This window comes from Pezoporus occidentalis, unplaced genomic scaffold (assembly GCF_034315485.1).
Source record: "Pezoporus occidentalis ecotype Australia unplaced genomic scaffold, CSIRO_AGI_Poc_V1 ctg12, whole genome shotgun sequence".
NCBI classification, from domain to species: domain Eukaryota; kingdom Metazoa; phylum Chordata; class Aves; order Psittaciformes; family Psittacidae; genus Pezoporus; species Pezoporus occidentalis.
This window is the reverse complement of record NW_026912994.1, coordinates 1,297,701-1,319,936: the sequence shown is the minus strand read 5'-3', so window position 1 is coordinate 1,319,936 and position 22,236 is coordinate 1,297,701. Positions and strand designations below refer to the sequence as shown.

Here is a 22,236-nt window from a genome sequence, read left to right as displayed (position 1 = left end):
AAGCTTGTTATCTGTACCTTCTCATGAATTAATTCTAGAAACTTTATGCTAAATGATGTAAAAATTGATCGAAAGCTTGAAAAAAATTGGTGATCAATAATTTTCTTCTAGTCTGAGAGAAATTCATTAAATTCTATAGGTATTACATTGCCAGATATTCTTACTGAGCTCTGTTCTAATCACTACATTATTCTTGACTGAGAACACATTAGCCGTAAAAATTCATGAAACAAGAAACAGAACATTATAAAGGTTTTCTCTGGGTATTGTCAGTAATGTGTTGTGCAGAAAAGTGGAACACACTCTCATTGCCAGTGAAGATATGTTTATGTCTAGTATTGTTTTACACTTAAGCATGGATAACTGCATTTTTTTTTAACCATTATGTAAAGAAATTATTTCTTGATAAATTTGGAAGAAACATTATCTATATATGTATATATTTTCTACCAGAATGATTTAACTTGTCATTTCTGTGCCCACATATATTTCATATAATAGATTTTGGGCAAGAATGATGTGGTTTGGTATATCATTCAGAGAAGTTATTGAAAAAGTAACTTTTACTTCCTTGGCTTTTACTATGGTGATCACCGGCGTAACTATAGCTGGGTGTTAGTGATGATTGAAGGGACGCCTTTTTGGGCCAAATCACCTGTTTCAGCTATTGCATACCAGATCCTTTGGCAAGCTGGTTTTTAAACTAGTTTTATTTTCTGTTGCTATGGCTGTGTTAGTCTGTTCTTCTTTACAGCTGTTTAGACCTGGGATATCATTCCTTTGCTGATCAGCAGAGGTGTGCAGTGGTCCAAATTAAATTGTCTTTAGGGAACCCTCTTGCTTGATACAGCACTGGTGAGCACGTACATACGCGTGTGTTCCAAGGAAAATCCCCTCTTGTAGTATAATTTCCTTGCTGTTTTGCAGATTGCCAGATGTTTCTCCTATTGCAGTGTTCTTCCTTTTACCTTTCTCTCCTACTCCTTTTTGGAGTCGGGCATACTTTGGCTTCCATAAGGATGTCACCCAGAATGAAAAACAGGAGTCATTGATATTCATGTAAGTCAATTCCCTACTACTTCAGCTTATTCTGATGATTCAGGAGAGCCTACACATTATGTAAATTGAATAGCATATATGACATCCTATTGACAAGACAGGAAAAATACGATCTTAGAAAAAAGTGAAAAGCATCTGTTTGACACTGAATAATAAATAATTGAAACTGACTGAATTGTCAGAAAATACTAGTTAGTAAATTTTGACTGATGTGTAGCACTACTGTAACTAAGATTTTTTTATTTCTGTATCCCATGTCATAGAATACACGCATAAATGTAGTTACCATTTAAAACACATATTAAAAAAACCCAATATGATACTATGCTCACACATGTGGGCTGATTAACTCCGCATGTTATATACCTTTAGAGCAGTTCATATAATCTTCATGGAGAATAATATACATTGGTGTAATATAAACTTTCTCTTTTCCTGAATCTCATATGTGTTTGTTTATAGGAGAGTAGCAGCGTGAGTATAAGTATTGCTAATTCTTTGAGCAAATCTGATTGAGGTTTGATGAAGCCTAGATAACACTTGTTATGTCTGTGTCAAATTTTTGAGCAGTCGCTTCAATTATTACAAGAAGTGGACTTCTTTTGTATATCAGGGTTTCTGATGGATTTGCATCAGCAGAAATGAAGAGACAAAATTTGCATTCTCTATTATTGGAATCAGTCTTATAAAGTAAAACATTGCCATCTGTTAGCAGTTTTTTACTCAAAGTGTCCCCTTGTCAGGCAAAGCGGGATGCCCGGTGTGCTATAACTGCTGTCCTGGGGAAGCCTTTACTAGCATTTTCCAAAAGTGCCTTTTATGACCCAAAGCGTTTCAGTACCTAGGAATTGAAAGCTGTGTAGTTATGTATTTCAGAATATTTGTGCTACCTTTATTCCGTAAACCAAACAAAATTTGTGCTTAAGATGCAGTGACTTTAAATTTTTTTTATTAAAATCCTAGTTTTGTAACAGCCCAGTCTCACAAATGCATTTTTCAAAGATGCTCACTGCTTGTTTCATGCAGCTGTGTGAGTAGAAGGCAGGCTGCAAAATCCAGTCTTTCAGCATTTCACTCCAGCAGGTCTCGATAGCCCTATCTGTAAATGAAATGGTTTCTAAGGGGAGAGCCGAGGTGCAGGCTGTAATCTGCCTCCTGTTGTTCCTTTTATAACTTGAAATTAATCATGTTTTCTGTTTCCCAATGGCTAAAGTGCTAAAATTTTGATAGTATACATGCAGTATACAAAAATTGAAAATGAATTATTAGGCTGAAACTTTAGAGACTCATCCCCACTTGAAACTAAAGTCTATGGTATATGAATTAGTTTTACCAAGGCCACAGCTGTATGTTAACCTGAGCCAAAAATTCGACAAGATATGTTAAAAAACCTCCCACGGTCCTAATTCCCATGTAATTCTAACAGTGTTATGGGAAGTATTTTCAAATTTAGATTCTTTTACCATGTTTACTTATCTCAGTGCAGGTTCACTGATGCATCATCATACCCTTGCCCTTGTTAATTTATGCAAATATGGCTTTGAAGTACGTTTTTAGGGGATGAAAGTTGTTACAGCTTGGCCACTTAAATAACATTTACTGATTTACTGCTGTTAGTGTTAAATGTTCATATATTGCAGTGAAAAAATAGTTTTCTCATGCATATTGTGTGGACCTTTTTTCTTACTGTGGGAGAACATCACCCCATCTGCCTTGCTGGGGGTGGGTGCCAGGGTGTTTTGGGGTCTGCTTGTCGACGCTGCAGTGCTGCGTGTTTCAGGAGGGTATTTAGTTTTCTTTTTTATTTATTTATTTATTTATTTAATGTTTTTATTTTTAGTTGAGAGGAATGAGAGAGAGATTACCTTTGTGTATCTACCCACCTCTGACACCAGCACATCTCTCTGGTCTCAGGTGCTTGTGGTCAGGTGGCTGGGTGGAGATGTTCATCTCTCCCCTGTTTTGCATGTGCTGTGGGAGAGGAGCCTCTCTCCATGTAGGAGCTTAATAAAATCACCCATCTCACTGTACTGTCATACTTGCCTCACAAAGCAGTCTGTGAAACTTAACTGATACCTTCCAAGTGATACTGATGTGGAAATAATTGCTCGTGGTTTTTTAACGTCTTTAATACTACTGAATCTCCCAGTAAATCTGAATCTACTCATGCTACATTCTTTCAGCTGGTGGAATAATTTGGAGTTAATGGATAGTAAAAATTGGCCTTGAGTTTTTGACTTTCAGGAGAGTGTGTTCATCTATGTAGTAGTGAGGTGTTTAATACAAATATTATTGTGTTACACGCTCTTGTAAAATTGTTTTATCATGAATGTGAGAAAATGATGGAAATGGCTCCAGCAGGATGCTGCCTGGTGGGATACAGTTTCTTTTGATATAACCTGTAGTTCAGTAATTTTGCAAGAATTTTGTAATGAAAGCACATTCTATCATTTTTGTCTCTATTCCCATGGCATTTAAACCCAGGAAATAAAGGCAGGAATTTAGTCCTCCATACTTCAGAGATGTGTGAACTGTCTGTTGAACCATTGCCTGAAAAGCATGAATTGCCTTTAGGAGGAGTAAAATTACTGTGGATCTTTGAGTCTCATATTTTACTGTTCTACCTATGATGTTCCAAAGCTACTGCTATTTGTTAATTCATATATAAAGCAGGTTCCCTGTCTGAATTTTTTTTGACAACTTATCTAGTCGAAGATAAAATCAAATTAAAAAAAAAAACTGTACAGTGAAGTACAGGAAACTTTTAAGTACAGTAAAATTTACTGATAAAAGTGGTGATAGGCTTAGTAAAAAGGACTTAATGAAAAGCAACATGTAGTCTGTGACACGTATGAGGGAAAGATAAAAAAGTACTAGCTTGTAAAATAGTCTAAAGAGGGCTTTTTCTGCACTGTGAGGAACAGCTGGGCTTTGCATGCATCAGGGCTCCTAATCACCTTACTCAGAGCTTTAGATCAAGGAAATTGTTTTTGGAGAGATCCAGCTCCATAATGTAGGTGTCCTAAGGCTAGTCCCCCATTCTGATATGCACTTGTCTCCCAATTAAGACCTTGTTCCAGGCATGGGACTGATGGTGCACCCTTCACAGACATCACCAAGTCTACATGTTGCTGCCATGGGGTGAGTAGTTGCCTGTGGAGTACTGGTGGTAGGACCCGGGCAGTCCTGCAACAACAGAAGATTATTATTGTTAATCATGCTGTAGCAACTGGTTTAAGATACTACAAGCTCTTGCCTGTGCTCATACAAGTGTGGTGGCAGATACGTAATCTCATATATCTGAACACAAAGGGCAGAGTATGGAAGGTCTTGGAGATTCTTCCCTTCATGGAAAAGGAAGCTTCGAACAGAAATGTGTATTTTTAATATATGCAGGGCATTTCTTTAGAGAATTGAAGTTCTCTGACATTGCAAAATAAAATATCTTCTTTTTCTTTTCTTTATTTTTTTTTAATAAAAAAAGACTGGAGCAATATATATAGAGAAAATTACTTGCTTTATAAAAGTTTTGCTCGAAGTGGGATGTAGCAAAATACTTATACTGACTTTCTGTCTGTAGCAAACTTGTATAAACAATGACCAATCTATTTCAAATTGCTGCTTTGCTTGTGTATTTATGAATTCAGTGGTTTGCATAATGGAGTTTGTTAAAGAAATACATCTGAATTCCCCCCCCCCAGCACTAATGTTTCACAGAGGGTGTTAACACATGGCATTTGGTTATTTTTTGCTGAATGCTCAGTTCTTGGGAAAGAAAGCAACCATGTATAATAAAAGAAACCGAGTGCTTCAGGTTGAAGTCGGTGACAGAAGTGCCTAACTGCTTAAAGGGAAGCAATGCTGGGCCATGGAATTAACGCGAAAAAGGTGTAACTGCATTTGTTGAAGACTGACGTTAACTCAAAATCCACTTTTTTTTTCCCCCACCTAATTTACAAAAACTGCATGGAGAATCTTTGTTCCATTTTCTTTTTGGTTCCGTCCCATCAGCATCATCATAGTTTTCGTAGATCATAGAATCATGGAATAATTAGGGTTGGAAAGGACCTTAAGATCATCAAGTTCCAACCCCCCTGCCATGGGCAGGGACACCTCACACTAAACCATATCACCCAAGGCCTCGTCCAACCTGGTCTTGAACACTGCCAGGGATTGTGCATTCACAACTTCCCTGGGCAACCCATTCCAGTGCCTCCCCACACTCACAGTAAAGAACTTCTTCCTTATATCTTAGGTTATATCTAACCTAAACTTCCCCTGTTTAAGTTTTAACCCATTACACCTTGTCCTATCACTACAGTCCCTAATGAAGAGTCCCTCCCCAGCATCCCTATAGGCCCCCTTCAGATACTGGAAGGCTGCTATAAGGTCTCCACGCAGCCTTCTCTTCTCCAGGCTGAACAGCCCCAACTTTCTCAGCCTGTCTTCATATGGGAGGTGCTCCAGTCCCCTGATCATCCTTGTGGCCCTCCTCTAGACTTGTTCCACCAGTTCCATGTCCTTTTTATGTTGAGGACACCAGAACTGTACACAATGCTCCAAGTGAGGTCTCAGGAGAGCAGAGTAGAGGGGCAGGATCACCTCCTTCAATCTGCTGGCTAGTTCCTAGGTTATTCTGGTCTCTCTTGCTTCCCTGTATCTACAGATAAAACATACAAAAGTTCTTTATTAGTGTTTTTATGGGTCCTGTTTTTGCACTGTAGCAGTTTGGTTCTGAAAATATTAGAGGAGTCATATTAACACCAGACAATCTCTTCCTCATTTTCATTTTGTCTTCCAGCCACTAAAAGAATGAAAGATTTAGAAAATGCCTCTCCAGCAATGTAAGCCATCAAATCCAAAGATGTAAAGATATAGCAGTTTTACCTACCATCAGCTTTGCCCATTTTACCAACATACTATTTTACACCAGACTTTGGAAATCATTTAGTTGATTGATACAGTAATAAAAGGGCATTTAATAGCAACCAAGATAAAAAGCTTTGCCTAATACTCTTCATCATGTAATAATGACCCTCACAACATTCAAGACCTCCTTAAATGATGAAAATATAATACATAAAAATGCTGTCTTACAAAAGTCTCCACACTTTGAAAATTGCTTCTAGGTTGAGAGAACCAATTAAAAAAGAAAGTTCCTGTTTCCTTTTATGACAGCTGTAACTGCAAGAGAATTTAGAATTGAGTGGAATTGGAGGAGAACAGACTGAAAAAGCACCTATATTTGGGGATGGAGTAATTTCATACTATATACTGTTCAGAAAAAGTTAAACCGCAATCAAAATAAGGTAGTCACTTGATATTGTCTCATCTCTTGATTAATTATAAGTGTAAGTTTGGTTGAGCAACACAACCATTACTTTGCCATAAATACTGTCAAGGAACTGTCTCAGGTTAGATGGCTGGTGTATGTTGCAAATTGAGTCTGAGTCTGAGTTTATTTTTTTTAGGAATTCCATGCCCCCTAGTAAAGAGCAAATTCTTGTCCCTTAGAAATTTGTTCCCTTGGTATGAAAAGGAGAAGCCCTCATACCTCTCTTCACTGAAGTGGGAGAGGAGAGGGCCTTGGCTCATGCTGACTTCCACCAAAGCCAGTGAGAAACTTTATGCAGTGCTATTGAGTTTGTAGCAGTCATTTGCTTGGAGGAAACCAGGAGTATGCACAGTGTTGGTACTGGGAAAGGGGAAGTGTATTCAGGCTGAAAAGCATGTTATGTACTTTTTTTCAGCTAAAGGAAGTGAACACAGAAAAAAGGTGTGGATGGCTGAAGTTATTTTGAGGCAAGCAGCGAGGTCTTCAGTTTCAGACAGTTAGCTGTAGCCATGGCCATACAGGACCTTCTTCTCTCGGTCTTCAGTTAAAATGAGATATTTGTTACTCTGTACTGAAGTGTACTTCATGGTGCAGAGCAGGGAGTGAGTTAGGAGTTGCTGTGTATATCTTACAAACACATGATAGGGTGTGCTAAAGTATTGAACATAGGCTTTAAAAGATTATGCATATAAAGTTAAGAATCAATTTAAGATGGTGAGTCGAAGATAGTGCTATACTGGTGCACCCAGTTGATTTCTGTTGGCATAATATTTCTTGCAAGATTTGGACAATGCCATTTAGAAACACTTCAATTTCAATGTACTTTTTTTTGATGGGCAGAGACTAAGAATAGTGCTGCTAAGGCAAGACACTGGATGAAATCTCTGCTATTTAATTAGAAGCTTAATATTTGGTGTGGATGGATAGTGGAGAGATTGCAGATGGTGAAAATCCTGTTTGAAACCCAGATTCAAGGTGATCTGGTAGTTGGGTTTCTGCTGAGAAAAGTATTCACAGTGGAAGACGTGCATGCTTTTCTGTTTTAACCTGATTTACCATCGTGTACTGAATTAAATCTTTTCCAGTCTATCCCCATGAACCTTCCCAGTTTTCAGTATTTTGTGGTTCAATGGACCATTTCATCATCTACTTCTCAGGAATAGCTAAAGGCTTAAAACCATTTCAGGTAATTAATGGGATATGCCTCCCTAAAAGAAAGGATTTACATGCTTAATGCCTACAAAATATTTTCTAAAATTCTGCCCTAAATCAGGACTGGCTTAAAGGTACAGATTCCTACTGAAACAGTGGGGGAAATTCAGGGATGTACAGAAAGGCCAGCTTTAACCTCACCTATATCCGTATCACTGAAAGAGGAGCTTCTCTGGGGAGAAGGTCCGCATAAGGTGGGCATAATCTGGGTAGTCCTAGTTTGCTGATGGCGAAACCTAATGCATGTGGAATTCCCACCTCATCATCCTAGCCAGTACTGTTTTGCTCTTGCAGAAATATCACAACTATCTCTTACAAGCCTGTCTTTGGGTCATGATACCTAGCCAATAAAAATTATGTGTGATTCCTCCTCCACACATATGTGCATTCTCACGTAAGCCAGTTTGCAGAAAATAAGTAAAATAAGTTCTGTGAAATTGTAGGATGCAAATGTGGGACATCTAAACATAACATTTTGCCTTTTGAAAACACTAGCTCATTTTGGTTTCCATGCTAGCCACTAATACAAGGTGATCAAGTGATTTCCATTTCATAGGGAACGTGTTATATGCCCAAATGTGGGTTTGAAAAAACTCTTCCCTTTGAATTTACAATTTTTGGAATTGAGTATCAGACCAGAAGGAGAAAAACCTGAGGTTAATGTTTAATTGGCATGGAGTCATACTGCTGGCATAGAACTTTCTTTTTTTATCTTAAAAATACAAATATATCTAAGCATTTCATTGACTTTCACAGGCATTAACTCCAGCTGTATACTATTCCATTTTTGTATGAAATAATATTCTGGTTTGGAACTGGTGCCAGTCATCTAGAAGAACCCCAAAACAATAAAACCCCTTATGTGCCATTAAAATGTCTGCTGTAGAAAATTGCCTCATGCATGAGGTTTGAAGTGAGTGTGTACCCTCTTCTTAGATCTTTTCACATGCGTATATATATTTTGCTAATTTATTAGTGCTGAAATGGTTAATCATGAAATAAAATTATAATTTGTTGCAGTTCATCATTGGAAAGTGTTGTAACTAACAACTCGACAGTGGTTTCTCCTGGTGCTGTTGCCAATGCACAGGTTTGTTGGACTTCTTAGCTGTGGCAAGTAAATTGACAAACTCAAGCAGTGCTGAGTTATTAGTGGAAGTTTTTGCTTCAGTATTCCTTTTTCTTTTTTCAGACAAGCAGAAGTATTTTAAATTAATAACTATTCTGTATATTGCAAACCACAGTAAACTACTATTCTGTAAAACTAAGGTGCCCAGTCTTGGGTGTCTGGGAGGGCTAGAGAGCTTAAGCATCACTGCCTTGAGCTAAGTGGCCTTGATATAAAATGGCTTTAATATTCTTTTTAAAGAAAAGAAATAAAAATCAGCAAGTTTGCAAGTTGACGCGGTTCGCTATCCTTCTCTGCCCATCCCTGTTATCCCTCAAAGAGCCACCAGGCTGAGCAATTCAAACTCATATTCTGGGAGAGTACTGAGTGCTGCTGAATGGGTAGAACAGCAGGGAAAAAACCCCAAATTTGGCAATTTGTGAATTAGCAGGGGGAATGGGAAATTGTTGCCATTTCAGTTCTGAAGTTGTCACTGGAAAACAGGATTAGAGGAGGAAGGATTTCTCTAAGCCTCAGGAGAAAAGCTATTGCAGTAGAATATTGACACTCTGAAGAAAACTGCATATATTCTGTGCTATTAAGAATACTTAGGAAAATAGTTCACTGCCAGTCACAGTTTACTGTTCTTATGGAACAATCAGTTCATATGAACAATCAGAAGAAGCTGATTTATATTGAAGGCAATCTTGTTCCACTCTGCCTTTGGTGATTCTCCTCCTTGGTTCCCATTTGGCAGCTGATTGCAGTGAAGGTGTCCTGGCTCCAAGCGCCTGCTGCCCGTACCTGTTGTCCTGAACCCCTGGTGTAAATTCTTCTCTGGTGTAAACATCCCAACAGATGTAATTGCTTTTTAAGCTTGGTGTAGATGTCTGGAGAAAGAGGCTGTTTGCTTCAGCTAATGCCAGCTAATGTTTTCCTTTTTGCCTTTTTTTCCTCTACAGACATTTTTTTTTAGGTCTGAGTTAAGAAAATGTAAGGTATCTTTTTTAGAACTAGGGTTTTTTTTTTAAGTTAGTTTCTCTCCAGGTGTTTTACGACATACCAGATACTGGGCTTATTCAGTGTAACTACAAAATGCGTAAATAGATGAGAAAACGGTGTAAGTGATAGTGGAACTTGGTCTCTGTTGTTTGAAGAGAGCTGTGTAAACAGCCATCTGATGTAGATTGACTTGCTGGAGATTTATTTCTCAAAATTCAACATTTTTAGAACACTGTAATGTTATCTTTGTTAAATGCAAGGTGTTTAATCAAAAGGCACTCTTAAGGGAGAGCAAATGGGACTAAAACAGTGGCGGTGATGAGATGTTCTTGGAGTGATTACTTGCGTTCTCAGGGGAAACTGTGAAAGGGAAATAAATTACATTCTGGCACCCATTGGTGTGCTATGTATTACTTTTTTTAAGCAGGTCTTGGGGTAAAGAGCATGCTAAAACCTAAAAGGCTCTTGTCTGGGCAGAGAAAGAAAAGGAACACCTTTAGGATGACAATAGAGAGAGAATGACAGAATGGGAAAGAGAATAATTTGTTTTACCAGCTCCGAGATAGAGGTATTCTAAAAATGTATAAAAGAACAGGATAAGGTGTATGTACACAGAAAGCATTCATAAAGAATTCTTACTGTTTTTACCCTCCAATGTTCATGTTAATACCTTTGGGTGAAAGAACAAATAATTATTTGTGTTGTGGAGAAACGGTTTTTAGACTCATTTTAATAGGAAGTGTCACAGTGTTGTGAAAGAGAAAGAATTAGAAGTGTTGTGTTAACAGGGTTGAGAAGCAGAGGCAATAGCCCAGAGAGATATTTTGAGAGCTATTTCATCCAGGAGGAGAAAAAGGCTGCATAATCCCAAAGAGAAGAATACTAGAGGAGCTTAAAGAAGAACTCATTCTGCAACTTCTAACACCTACTGGTTGTTTTAAATCAGGTACTCACATAAATGTATTGAAAAATTCATGCGGTTTGTCTTAATTTTATATATTGGAATAACTGCAGTAGACAAGTACTTTTGGTAGTACAGTTTGCAGTACAAGAACTTTGGTTATAAGTTCTCATCATTTTCGCCAATAAAAATTACTTCATATTGTTCCCTTGGGATTTTAATTGTATTAAGAAATGATTGGCCCTAATAAACTTCTACAGACTGTGATAATTATAATCAAATAAGATATCCATATAAAAGCATAAAATTATGCTGGAGCAAATGCATTCTTGATCATTAATTAGTGAACTATCAAAGGCATCGCAGATGGTAGTCATTTTTGTGCTTTTTGGAATAAGCCTGACCATTGCAGCCTCAACTGTATGTACAAAATTTGTTTTTCAGTTAATCTTGCATCAGTAAATACCTCTGACTATGTGTTTATATATATATCCTATCTGCTACATATATATATATATATATTCTTATTTGCTTTTTAGATGTGGAAATATCATGAATAAGGGTATTTGTTGTAATACGACTGTAACTATACAGTACTTTACAAAACAGATAAATTGATATGGCTGCAGTTCTTGTAAGGTAAGGTACAGGACAGCAGTTCACATGCAATTGTAAGGGCAGTGGAAGAAATTTGACATCAGCTGTGTCTGTGGAAACTGATGAATTTTTTTTAAGAGGAGGCATTGATATTTCGTGGCAGATTTTGCTATGTTTGAGTGGCAACACAGGGAAATGAATCAGTAAGGAGAGAAAGAAAAATTAAGTGGGCAGTGAATTTGGTAGATGGTAGCGAAATCAAAATGGCTTTCCAACTTGGTGATGGGCCACTGTGTTTTATAGGTTGGGTTGCCTCCTCCTAGAGCAGAGTGGATGAATTCATAACACCTGGGTACCAACCCAAGTTCTGTCCATGCTGAAATTTTTGAAATGAAGTGCAAGTTTAAAGGCACAATAGACTTCCTATTTCTGGCACCCTTAGGGAAATACTGGACGTAGAAAAAGCAAATCCAGTGTTAAGGACAGGCAGGCTCCTACATCAAACTCATGTGAGATGCTGCCATCAAAACTGTTGTGAGAATAGTGTTATTTACAAAGGATGGCAACCATAACTAAAAATCAGGAACATCATGACCACCAAATTATCTAATCTAGTGATAGATGACTCTTGTGTGTGGTATCAGGATAGAGTGTGATGTTTTTGTCTTATGATAAGTTCCGCTCTAGTGAAATGGGTATCATAGCTGTCTTCGAGTTGCAGGAAGACTTTGATTTGTAAATCCTATAAAATGGATTTAGGTCCCAGTTTCCTTTTTATTGATTAAAAAGTTAAATTTAATTGCTTACGCAGATCTTCTTTCTGCGTTATTCATGTTATCAGTGAAATACAGGCCTGCATCTTTGACTTCAAACAGTTACATTTACATAATCAGCACATTTACCATTTCCCCTCACAGTTTACTTATTGGTTGAGATTGCCTGCCTGCCATGCGATCTAACCACAATGGCTAACCACTCCTTAGTGATAATTTACATTATTATTGTAATATGGATTAGGCATCAGCTGGAAGTGAGTCCAAGTCAATACTGAGTTCTTTCCTGAGACATCTTAAATTACTTAACAGTCTGATATCCATTTGGAAATTCAAAGACAGCGCTTAAAATGTTTGTTGGTGACCTGAGGTTCATCAATGAAACTTGGCAATCAGCTCGACATCCAGAATGTAGGACAGAGATAAACGAGGAACAGAGTAGGAATGTGGACTCAGTCTGCTCACTTTGAATTGATGCTGGCGTAACAGAGATCAGAATTTGTCCCTCTGGCTTCAGATTTGGAAGATGCCATGGGTACTTCTGTCAAACAACTGAAGGTCCTGAGAAGCATAACCCCCGAGTGGAAAACATGGAGGTACTAGGGAAAAATATTCGGTTATTTTGTAACAATATTGTAACAACATTGTTCTAACAATAGCTCCTTGAGCTAGCAAATGCATACATAAAAGCAGACTGAAGAAATTAATGAATTCTCATGCCTGCCCAAACACTTAATTTGACTGGAGCTTGAATTCCCAGAAGAGAGGACATGTGAAGGATTTTACAGGAAGTAGCAGCTGTTCTTCCTCCCTGGGACAAAGGATGTGCATTGTGATCAGTAAAACCCCCTATCTTTTATCAGTGTGATTGGCACCTAGTGACACATTCTAACAGTCCAGCTGTTGAATGCTGTAATCCTTGTGGGTCAGATGACATATGCTATTACTGCTGTGTGCATATTTATGTATATACTTGATGCTGAATTAATATTTTAATGTAGTTTATATAAGCAGTTTCATTGTAATCGCATGATTTAGGAGTGTTTTTAAGGTGGCCATAAAAGGGTATTTCTGAGCCTTGCTGAAGTTTTGGTTGGGAAGATCTGTTTGACTAGAAATTGTAAATGTAAAAAAAAACCCTACAGACTTGTTGTGGATGGGTTTATTCACATCTGAAACTCAAAAAAAGGTTTTAGTCCAGCCTTAATCTAAGGAATAGTTTATAAAATGCTTTGTGTAGCTGGTATTTAAAAGAAATCATAAGTATCTTTTTCATGCACAGTGTTCTTTAGTTATTGCATGTGAAATTAAGATAATTATTTGAAAAGGTGAAGGTTGCGATACCTGAGATTCTGAACTTTGCAGTCAGGGAGCCGTAGTGAAATTGTTTTTCCAAGCCATTGCAGCTCGTAATAGATGCGAAGAATCTTTTGTAAGAGGACTGATGCAAAACATCTTTATTTCTACTTACACAAATGTCTGAAGCTGATGTATTCCTGGGACTAAGCTATCTGAATACCATGTATTGCAGCAGGCACTTCTGTTTTTACCAGTGTTCTGACAGAGTGCTCTGCTTGGTCTCGTTTGGGAGAATATCATTCTCCATCTTGTTTAATTGCAGTATTGATAGGTCTTGGGACTGCAGTTGCAGGAATGAAATCCACAGCTCTGAATGGAATGAGAGAGTCCATCTCTCATGGAAGTCAAACTATGTGTTTCTTAAGGTAAATTTTTCTCTCCTTGTTCTTGGGAGAGGAGGAAGCACGCCTTAGAGATAAATACAGCTAATTATCGTTAGTATAATTGAAATCCTAAAAGTCTCATCATTATTTGTCCATATCTAATTGTTACAGAAAAAGAAAAAGGAGTAGTGCAGTTAAAGTTATACACATGATTCTCAGCTTATACACCTTTCCCAATGTTACTCCTGCCTTCCTCCTCTGTGTCCTAAGGTTGGTGGTTTCATCCTGGCAGTGGTGGGTTTTCAGCATCTGGAGTCTTTTGACAAGTGGAATGTAATGTTCATTTTGATGGTTTCTTCTTCCTCACTATGGGATCGACATGAGATCACATTAATTTCTTAACAGTTTTACATCTTTATCTTTCTTTATCAGTCCATCTCACCATGTTATGTGTTTCACTGCACTAACCAGTTTTGTCTGGCCGCAGACGCACATTTCTCTAACTGATAACTAGTGAGTTAGCAATAGTGGTGGGGTCTCCAGTGCCAGTCTGCACCTTGTTACGTGTTATTCCCTGCTTCTACTCTACATCCTTGTATTGCAGGTGCTGGACAGGCCAACTAAAGTGGTCATCACTTTAGTGAGTGATGAGTGATTCACTGATATAGAGGAACTGATCAGGAGCAGGCAAATCAGTATCCTTGGCCACAAGGAGCGGAGTTGATCCACATGATGATGGAGTTTAAGATCCTGAGAGAAGTGAGGAAGGAAGTTAGGGGATTAAAGCTTATTCCTTGATCTTGGCAGCACAAACTTTAACTTGTTCAGGGAACTAGGATCCTGTGGGAAGCTGTCCTGAAGGGCAAAGAAGATACAGGGAAATGTAATCCAGAAAAAAGTCCTGAAGGTGATGCTATTGGAGAAGCTTGAGTACATACAGTATTTTGTTCTCTTGCTTTATTACAGAGTTTGATGCAAGGCTGTCTAAGTGCATAGTAGGAAGCTCATGCTTTCTTAGTCTGGTGGAAACCGATTGCATGTGGTAATAAAAAAGGCTATCACATGGATATGGTTTGTGATCGCATATCCATCCTAATCAGGGAAAATTCTTTGGGCAGCAACTATTGTAACCAGACAAATTTATATAAATGGAAATGTTGGCTGAGTAATTGTTAATAATGTGTGTTTGCGTGTGTTAAAAATTAATGTAGGAAAATGTATTTCATTGCTTAGTTTGCCTGTCAAGATTGTTTTATTGGTTTAAATTAGAATACTTGGGAGAATGTGAAGGTAGTGCAGCGGAATGGTTTGGGAAGAGTGATAGGACAGTAAACCTAACTGGTCTAACTGATTCAGCTGTTTGAGACTTTTAAGTAGAAGATCTATGGTAAATCTGCATACATTACCTTCTTAGTGACTAAGCTCAGAGGTCCAGGAGAAATTTTCCTGTCCTTTATTCTTAAGGGGGTAAAGTAGAAACAGTTTAAATTTAGCATACAGTTTTAGTTTAAGAATTTTTTTAAAAAACATGTCCTGAGAACAGTAAATATTCTTGAAAAAAATCTGGATTTTTTTTTTTGTTTTAAAAACACCTGAAGAGTATGCACAATATTAACTATATACATGTGCTCTGTTTGTACTTTCTAGAACCCACTCCTTCTATATCTGCAGTAGTATCAAGATTTGATGTAAGCTAAAAATCTTTCTTTATTGAGTAATTTTTCAAAGATGAGTAATATCTTGAATTTCTAAACTTTCAGCTAGGACAGACTATAAGTGATTTTAACATGTAATAATTATGGTTTACATTTTGTTAGCTCCCTTTTCTTTATTGATTTTTTTTCCATTCAATCAGTCATTTTTATTTGTACTAAAATATATGGCTTACTGTTAAAAGGATCTCAAATCAAATTGGCTTAATTTACTTCAGAATATTCGGAATAATGTTTATTATGGGAATCATAAATCCTTAGTGGAAGACCTGATTTTTCTTATTTTACAGAACTATCAGTCTGATTTATCCACATCTGAGTATTGTCCATCCATTGAGGATGTAGACAGATTTATTAATGCTGTAGTTTGTGGATGGATATGCCAGCTTTGCTATGAACTTTGTTATTCTTTAAACCTACCTGAGGACTAGACTGAGGGTAGATTTCCTTCCGGGAGAGGCCAGGTAGCCCACTCTGTTTCTCAACAGAGCTTTCTGTAGCAGCTTATTGTTTTCTTACAGTGGTATGGAATCTCTATGTACTGGTTAATGAACCAGCTGGGACATGCTAATGAGCTAGTTTATATGGAAACAGCTTACTCTCATAAAAGCAGCAAAACTAAAAGCCCTTTGAAATCTGTTTTTCGGGAGTATTAGCTAAGTGTTTTTATTGCCCTGTCCCCCCAGATCACTCCTCATTCTGTCTTTCTGGATTACTGTCAGGGGTTTGGAGTAATCAAATGAGCAGATTTCAGTGTTTTGTCCATTGTCTGTCATAATCTAATCTTCAAAATTATCCACAGACTTCATCATGACCTCCAAAACACTGGAAGTGTTTCCTCTGAGAAGGATTAGGAGCTGGCTCCAGTGTTTCAGAACCCATGATGCGGCAATCATGACATTTTACATAAACTTCTGTTGCACTGGGTACAGACTGCACATAAAAATACTGGTTGAATAAAAAACGTGAGCAAAATGGGATAATTTAGATATAAATACCTCATAGCATATATTATATATACGTATGTGTGTGTATATGTATTTGACAGTAAAGTTATTCACATTCACATGTGTATTTTTTTCCTTTTATTAAATATTTCATGATTTTTCTTAATCAGATGTGCCTTTAAAATAGGAAGCAGAAAGGGGTATATTTCTTGGCTTATCTTTTCTCTCGTGCAGACATTTCTGAGCTTGAGCACACAGATGTTGAAAGGTTACTTTGATAGTGTCTCCTTTCAGTAATGCTCCAACAGGACTTGGGACTCAACCACTCCTTTGATTAAACACTTAGGGCAGCAGCATCTTCTGTCAATAGTTAGTAAGTTGGGAATTTCAGGTGCTATCATGGTGAACTCATATGTGACCTAAATTGAAATGAAAGTACCTTGTGGCAGGCTTTTTATCTTGTTGAATTGTGTTTGAAGTTGTGATCATTCTTTGAAGCATATTTAAATTAATAGCTACTGCATTTTCTTGACAATACTGGTAGAGATAATGTGGGATTGCCATTATTGTGGTCTGGTTTTTGATCATTTCCGTTTCAGTAAGGATGATGAATGAACATCTCTAATAAATGATAGTTTAAAACATTAGTTTTGCCATGTTGGTGACACAGTGGAACACAGATGATTGCCATGCTGATGTTTAATTTAAAATTGTCTAAAAATTTGTACTTGACCTCTTTATATCAAGCTGAACTTGAGGCACACTTGGTTTATGCCGGTTTCCCAGGCAATTATGACAATAGGGTGTTAGATTTATTTTGCAGGCTAAATGATTATTTTATATATTCAGTAGAACCATTCAGGTCTACAAAAGAGAACTCTTCACAGTTTAATTTTTGTACAAATATCTTTATTTGTAGTATAAAACAATGGAACAACTAGGTACTCTTGTGTAACTTAGGACCACTGTTTATAAATATCTCTGCAATTGAAAGCAACAGAAGTACCAGATGTGTAATTACATTAGCACAGATACTCTACAAGAAAGCTACTTCTGTGAGACAGCAACAAGCTTAATGTGAAAATCTTTGCTTTTGAAAGCATGCATGCTATCCACATCATTAACCTGTTAATTAAATCTATAAGGGCTGTATTTTCTGAGGCCTTGTTAAATGATTACTTATGTACAAAAACGTTTCTTAAAATCCTCAGTTGCAAAGTGTGGGCTAACATTGTAAAAGCAGATGCTTACGTTTGGGTGTAAAATATGCATACCTCTGTGCCTCTGTAATTGATCTTTTTCCAAGTTAGCATTCTTTTAGTTCAAAAGGTCAGTGTGATGTGACCAGATTTCCAAGTTCAGAACTGTTCTTCTGTGCTCAGAGAACAGCCCCAGCAGAATACGTGAATGATCCCTGCACCCTGCCACATCTCTTACTGGTTTTCAAAAGAAACATGGGTCTATGCCAGTAAAGTCATCCTCAGGATATATATTCTCAGCTCTTTAAACATCTCGAAGGATGTGGTTTTATTCATTGTGAAAACGCATGTAAAGGTGCATGACTGTATTTCAGTGATAGCTGAAGACTATTCAGAAATACGTAACCAGCAAAAGTGCAGAATAACATGGTCAAAAGATATGCCAAAAAAGTAGTAGAGATGTACCAGCATTGTACGGCTGACCTCTGCATAATTCTAGGATGCGGTTTGATGTCTGAGCACTTCCATCTTTAAATTACTGAACTGTCATTCTGTTTCCAGTTTTCTTTATTTCAGCAGTGTAGATATTGAAAAAAAACCCCAAACCAAACAGAAAAGACCCCAAACAAAACAACAAAATCTGCCCTGTCTTCTGAACATGCTTGTTCCCACACTGGGACCATGGCTTAGCACTCTGCCTGCTGCAGGACTTGCAACACTGGGGCTCATGTTAATGTACTGACACAGATTTATGGCCAAGACTCTGATACTCTTTTCTCTGTTTATCCTTAGAGCATTACTGGCTTTTGCTCCAAGGAATCTAACTGATCTGGAAAAGGAAAACCTAAATTAAGAAATAAAATGAGTAGGAAATTGCTCTGCATGTTGGAATGTTCTAGGTCATTTGGGAGGTAGGTTTACAGAGAAGTGCTGCAGCAGAGGGGCTTTCTCTGGATGGGGTGTAGTTGAATGCCATGTCCTGCTCTCCAGAAACGAAATACATCTAATGTGCTAGTTTGGAAAAAAAAAAAAGAAGTTCAAAGGCATGACAGGATATTGCAACATTTTCAGAAGATCTGTGGATCTCAGTCTAGCCTGATGCACAGATCTTAGTCTGACAGTATCTTACTTTCACTTATCTGCACGCATAGTTATTCGGAACAACGGCTGGCAAAATCTGCCTCCAGGTGGGACGGAGCTTTTTCTTTCTTCATACAGGTATCTAGATATGCTATGCTTACTTATATTTTGTAATTCTTGTCACAAGATTACCAAGATTTTTCTGATCTTGACACCTGCATGAGGTGTCTAAATGAGGTAATGTGATCACGTCCTCTGACTGCAAACTCAAGTATTTTATTCTAAAATATTCAAGTAGTTTAGTTATTCTGTTCTTATGGACCATGCAATCAAGGAGCTGAATTTATGATGTGAGGGGAGATTATCTCAGTTTGGCAATTAATGTATTTGTCATTGCCTTCCTTTTATATTCATTTCCCTGCCTCCTCCCAGTAGAGTTTAGTTATTTAGGTTTTTTGTGGTTGGTAGTTTTTTTTGTTTGTCCAGGATTTGGGTTTTGTGTGTGTGTGTGTGTTGTTGTTCAGTTGTTTGTTTGTTTGTTTAAAGTATGTCTGCCTTTGAAGTGAAACCCACTTGTATCTTAAAGCCCTTCATCCTGATTTACACTGTCTGGAAACTTAAGCTCTTTGACCCTTTTAGATTGATGAGACATTGCTCAACCACCAGCCATTCCTCCTGTCAGCAGCCTGTGCTTACAGAGTCTGTGAGACGAGCAGATTGATTTACTGCTGGAGAACACTTATCATTCCAAACTTTGGCATAGCTATCTATTTGTATTGTTTATTCGTGCACAGCTATTTCTAACTATTGCAGTGAATTTTGCTTTTCCTAAATACTTTTGCTTTAGAATTTGGAGCATTTAAGAGGAGTAACGAGAGTAAACTGCAATTTAATTGCAAATAATTACAGGTGGATAACTAAATGTGGACTGTTAACAAACAAACAAAAAAGAGAAAGTGCCCAGTAAAAGCAGTTTGTAAAATTCTGCAATAACCTCTGTCCAGTGTTTATAAAATTGACGTGCACATATTTTTAAATAGTACTTTTCACATGAATTAATTATGCTATCTGTTGCCAGGGAATTGTTATCATTGGTGTTCTCCATCTATGCAGAAATGCTAATTAGTAGCATTTTTGGGCACCATGGGAAATCCTGGCTGTTGTATAGCTCTTCTGTAATGCTTAGTAAGAATAATAACTGTCTGGCCCATACGGTTGAGAAGGTATTTCTGTATATGTACATAGTGTCTATATTTTACCATCTACCTTTTCTGTTCCAAGAGCTTTGGGCATCCCTGTTTCTGCTCTGGAGCAAGGGAAGTACCCACAGGCAGAGGGCCTGCCTGAGCTGGGGCTCATCAGAGGTCCCACCTGGAGAATGTCACAGGGTAAGGAATTTGTAGGTATATGCATGTCAGCTCTGCAGGAGTCTGAGGGAGAGTTAATACAATTCCACCATATAACCCTAGCTAGACTTGGTAGCACCTCAGTGTGCAATTCTTGATTTTGATTCCATTGCCATAGCATATTGACCAGTATAATATCTGAAAAAGTATGCTGGCTTCTGTGCTGTAGTGGCTTATAAAATAGGTAAGTTGGGAATAGCATGAAAGTGAGTAGAAAAAAATGCAGTTCTCCCTTAAAATTATTTCTGCAGAGGGATGTAGAAATTTCTGTGATTATGTGCATGTGAAATAAATTCTGATACTTCAGAAAGGTTTTGCAGGTGTGCACATAGCTGTATTATTTCACAACTTTTCCTGTGAAAGTTTTTTTGTGAAAAAAGGAACCATTAATTTTTTAAAGTTTTTAAAAACAGAATGTTGCTATTATTTCACTGAATAAATATAATTTAAGCTTCATGAAAGAGTAAGAAAATTAGAAACTGCAGTTGTCACAACTCAGAATAAGGGGTGGCAGCATCTTTGGTGTTTGGCAGGTAATGAATTATTGCAGAACTGGTACAAGAAGTCTCTTTGTGTCTTGGAGTTTGAATACCAAGCAGGTGTTGAATTGCTGCCAGTGCTTCCCCCCCAGCTGTCTCACTGAGGCCCTATCTCAGAGCATCAACCATTTGACAGTGATTTTCGTGGTGTGATTCCTTTAGGAGTCCATTAGTGGTGATCTTGATGTTGTATGGTAGGATTCGTTGGCAAGATGTGGATGGGATAGTCTCTTCCAGGGCTGAGTGTATCACCTTTGGAGTCCTTCTACCCTTTGCTGGGTTATCAGCAAGAAGGTGGACCTGGAGTCCAGGCTTTGCATGCTGGAAAAATGACTTGGAGCAACTGCCTATGTGAAGGGCGGTGAGAGGGAGCCAATGTATGGAAGAGCAGAAACACCTTTTTGCAAAGCTTCCTGGTGTTGAACCAGTAGTGTAAAGACCTGTATAACCCCGGAGTGGGCCTTCTGAATCACACAGTTTCTACAGGCAAATATGAAATAATCTCATTCACAGATATACCAAGGTCCCTTTTGCTTCCCTGCAAATAATCAGAGTAGATCTCCTCGACTTCTTACTTGGTTGGGCTTGAAGGGGTCTGAGCTTTCCTATGGGCTTGAGAGAGGATTTAAACATAACTAGAGAGGAGATTTGGGTTCAGAAGAAGGTATCATTGAGATGTGTGTCCAGAAATGCCTGTGTATCTTCCCTGGTTCCCGCTGGTAAGCCAGGCTGTTTGTGTTGCAGGCGATGCTGTGTAGCCAGTGTTTTATTGATTCTGGGTGTTTTCCACAGGCAAGTAACAGTTTCCTTTGGGACATACAAGCCCTTGAGTCGAGGTGGAGTGACTGAAGAAACATTTCTCAGCTGCTTTTTCTATTAAGGTTACATTTACAAACATCTTATAAAGGCTATCCATGTTCTAAAAGGAATCGGTTTTCATAGGCATTTGGAATTTTAAAAAGGCCAGAGTTTGATTATAACTATCTATAATTCAGTACTGAGATGTTTTTAATCTCATCTGCAGTAAACTACTCATATTTATAAGGTGCTGATAACATCTATTTATTTTTTGTTTTTTACAGTATACCTAAATTTATGGCCTACATTATGGCCTCATCTCCTAATGTCAGCTGCTATCATGAGCCCTCAAAATGTGTCAGATGAGTATTACAGAAATGCATTCTAATACGTGTGTTTGTTGTTTTTTTTTTTTAATTTTTGTATTTTTTAACTGAGAGTTGAAAGAATAGAATATTTTTCCCTGTGCCGTCCCTGGGGTGTGGGCACATGATTGAGGCAATGCAGTTGATATTAGTGATTATATTGAGAAGTCCTGCCTTCAAGTGCCAAGGGGTTAGTAAATCAGTGAGTTTTCATAAACAGCAGTGTTCGTTACATTTTGTTGCAGAATGTCTTTCTTGCTGTAGTGTGTCTTGAGTGTTACCGTGCGTGGATAATAAGGGGAAAAGCTGAAATGTAAAATTGGAACAAAATGCTGCATGGCTGTAAGTCACTAAACTTCAGTTCTATTCAGATCTAAAATAAGATGAATAACTAAGCTGCTGAATTACTCATTTGTGCAGGTCATGAAAGTTTAAAAAAGTGCTGCAAGTATTTAAAATTAATCGCAGGAATCAGAGGAATTTTACATGCCCTGTGTGACACATTGCAAATGGTACAGTAG

At 37.7% G+C, this 22,236-nt stretch overlaps 1 protein-coding gene across 3 annotated transcripts in view; it reads left to right on the top strand.

The window, feature by feature from the left end:
* Positions 1-22,236, top strand: part of THSD7B (thrombospondin type 1 domain containing 7B) — a 288,594-nt gene that overhangs the window by 28,117 nt on the left and 238,241 nt on the right. Inside the window, exon 1 of one of the 3 annotated variants that reach the window (XM_062605527.1) lies at positions 21,642-22,057. The exons of the other annotated variants lie outside the window; for them this stretch is intronic. Within the exon in view, the coding sequence (XP_062461511.1) occupies positions 22,045-22,057 (13 nt within the window). The 5' untranslated portion in view covers positions 21,642-22,044. Of the gene's footprint in view, positions 1-21,641; positions 22,058-22,236 lie in introns of those variants that run through there. 3 annotated transcript variants of the gene reach the window in all.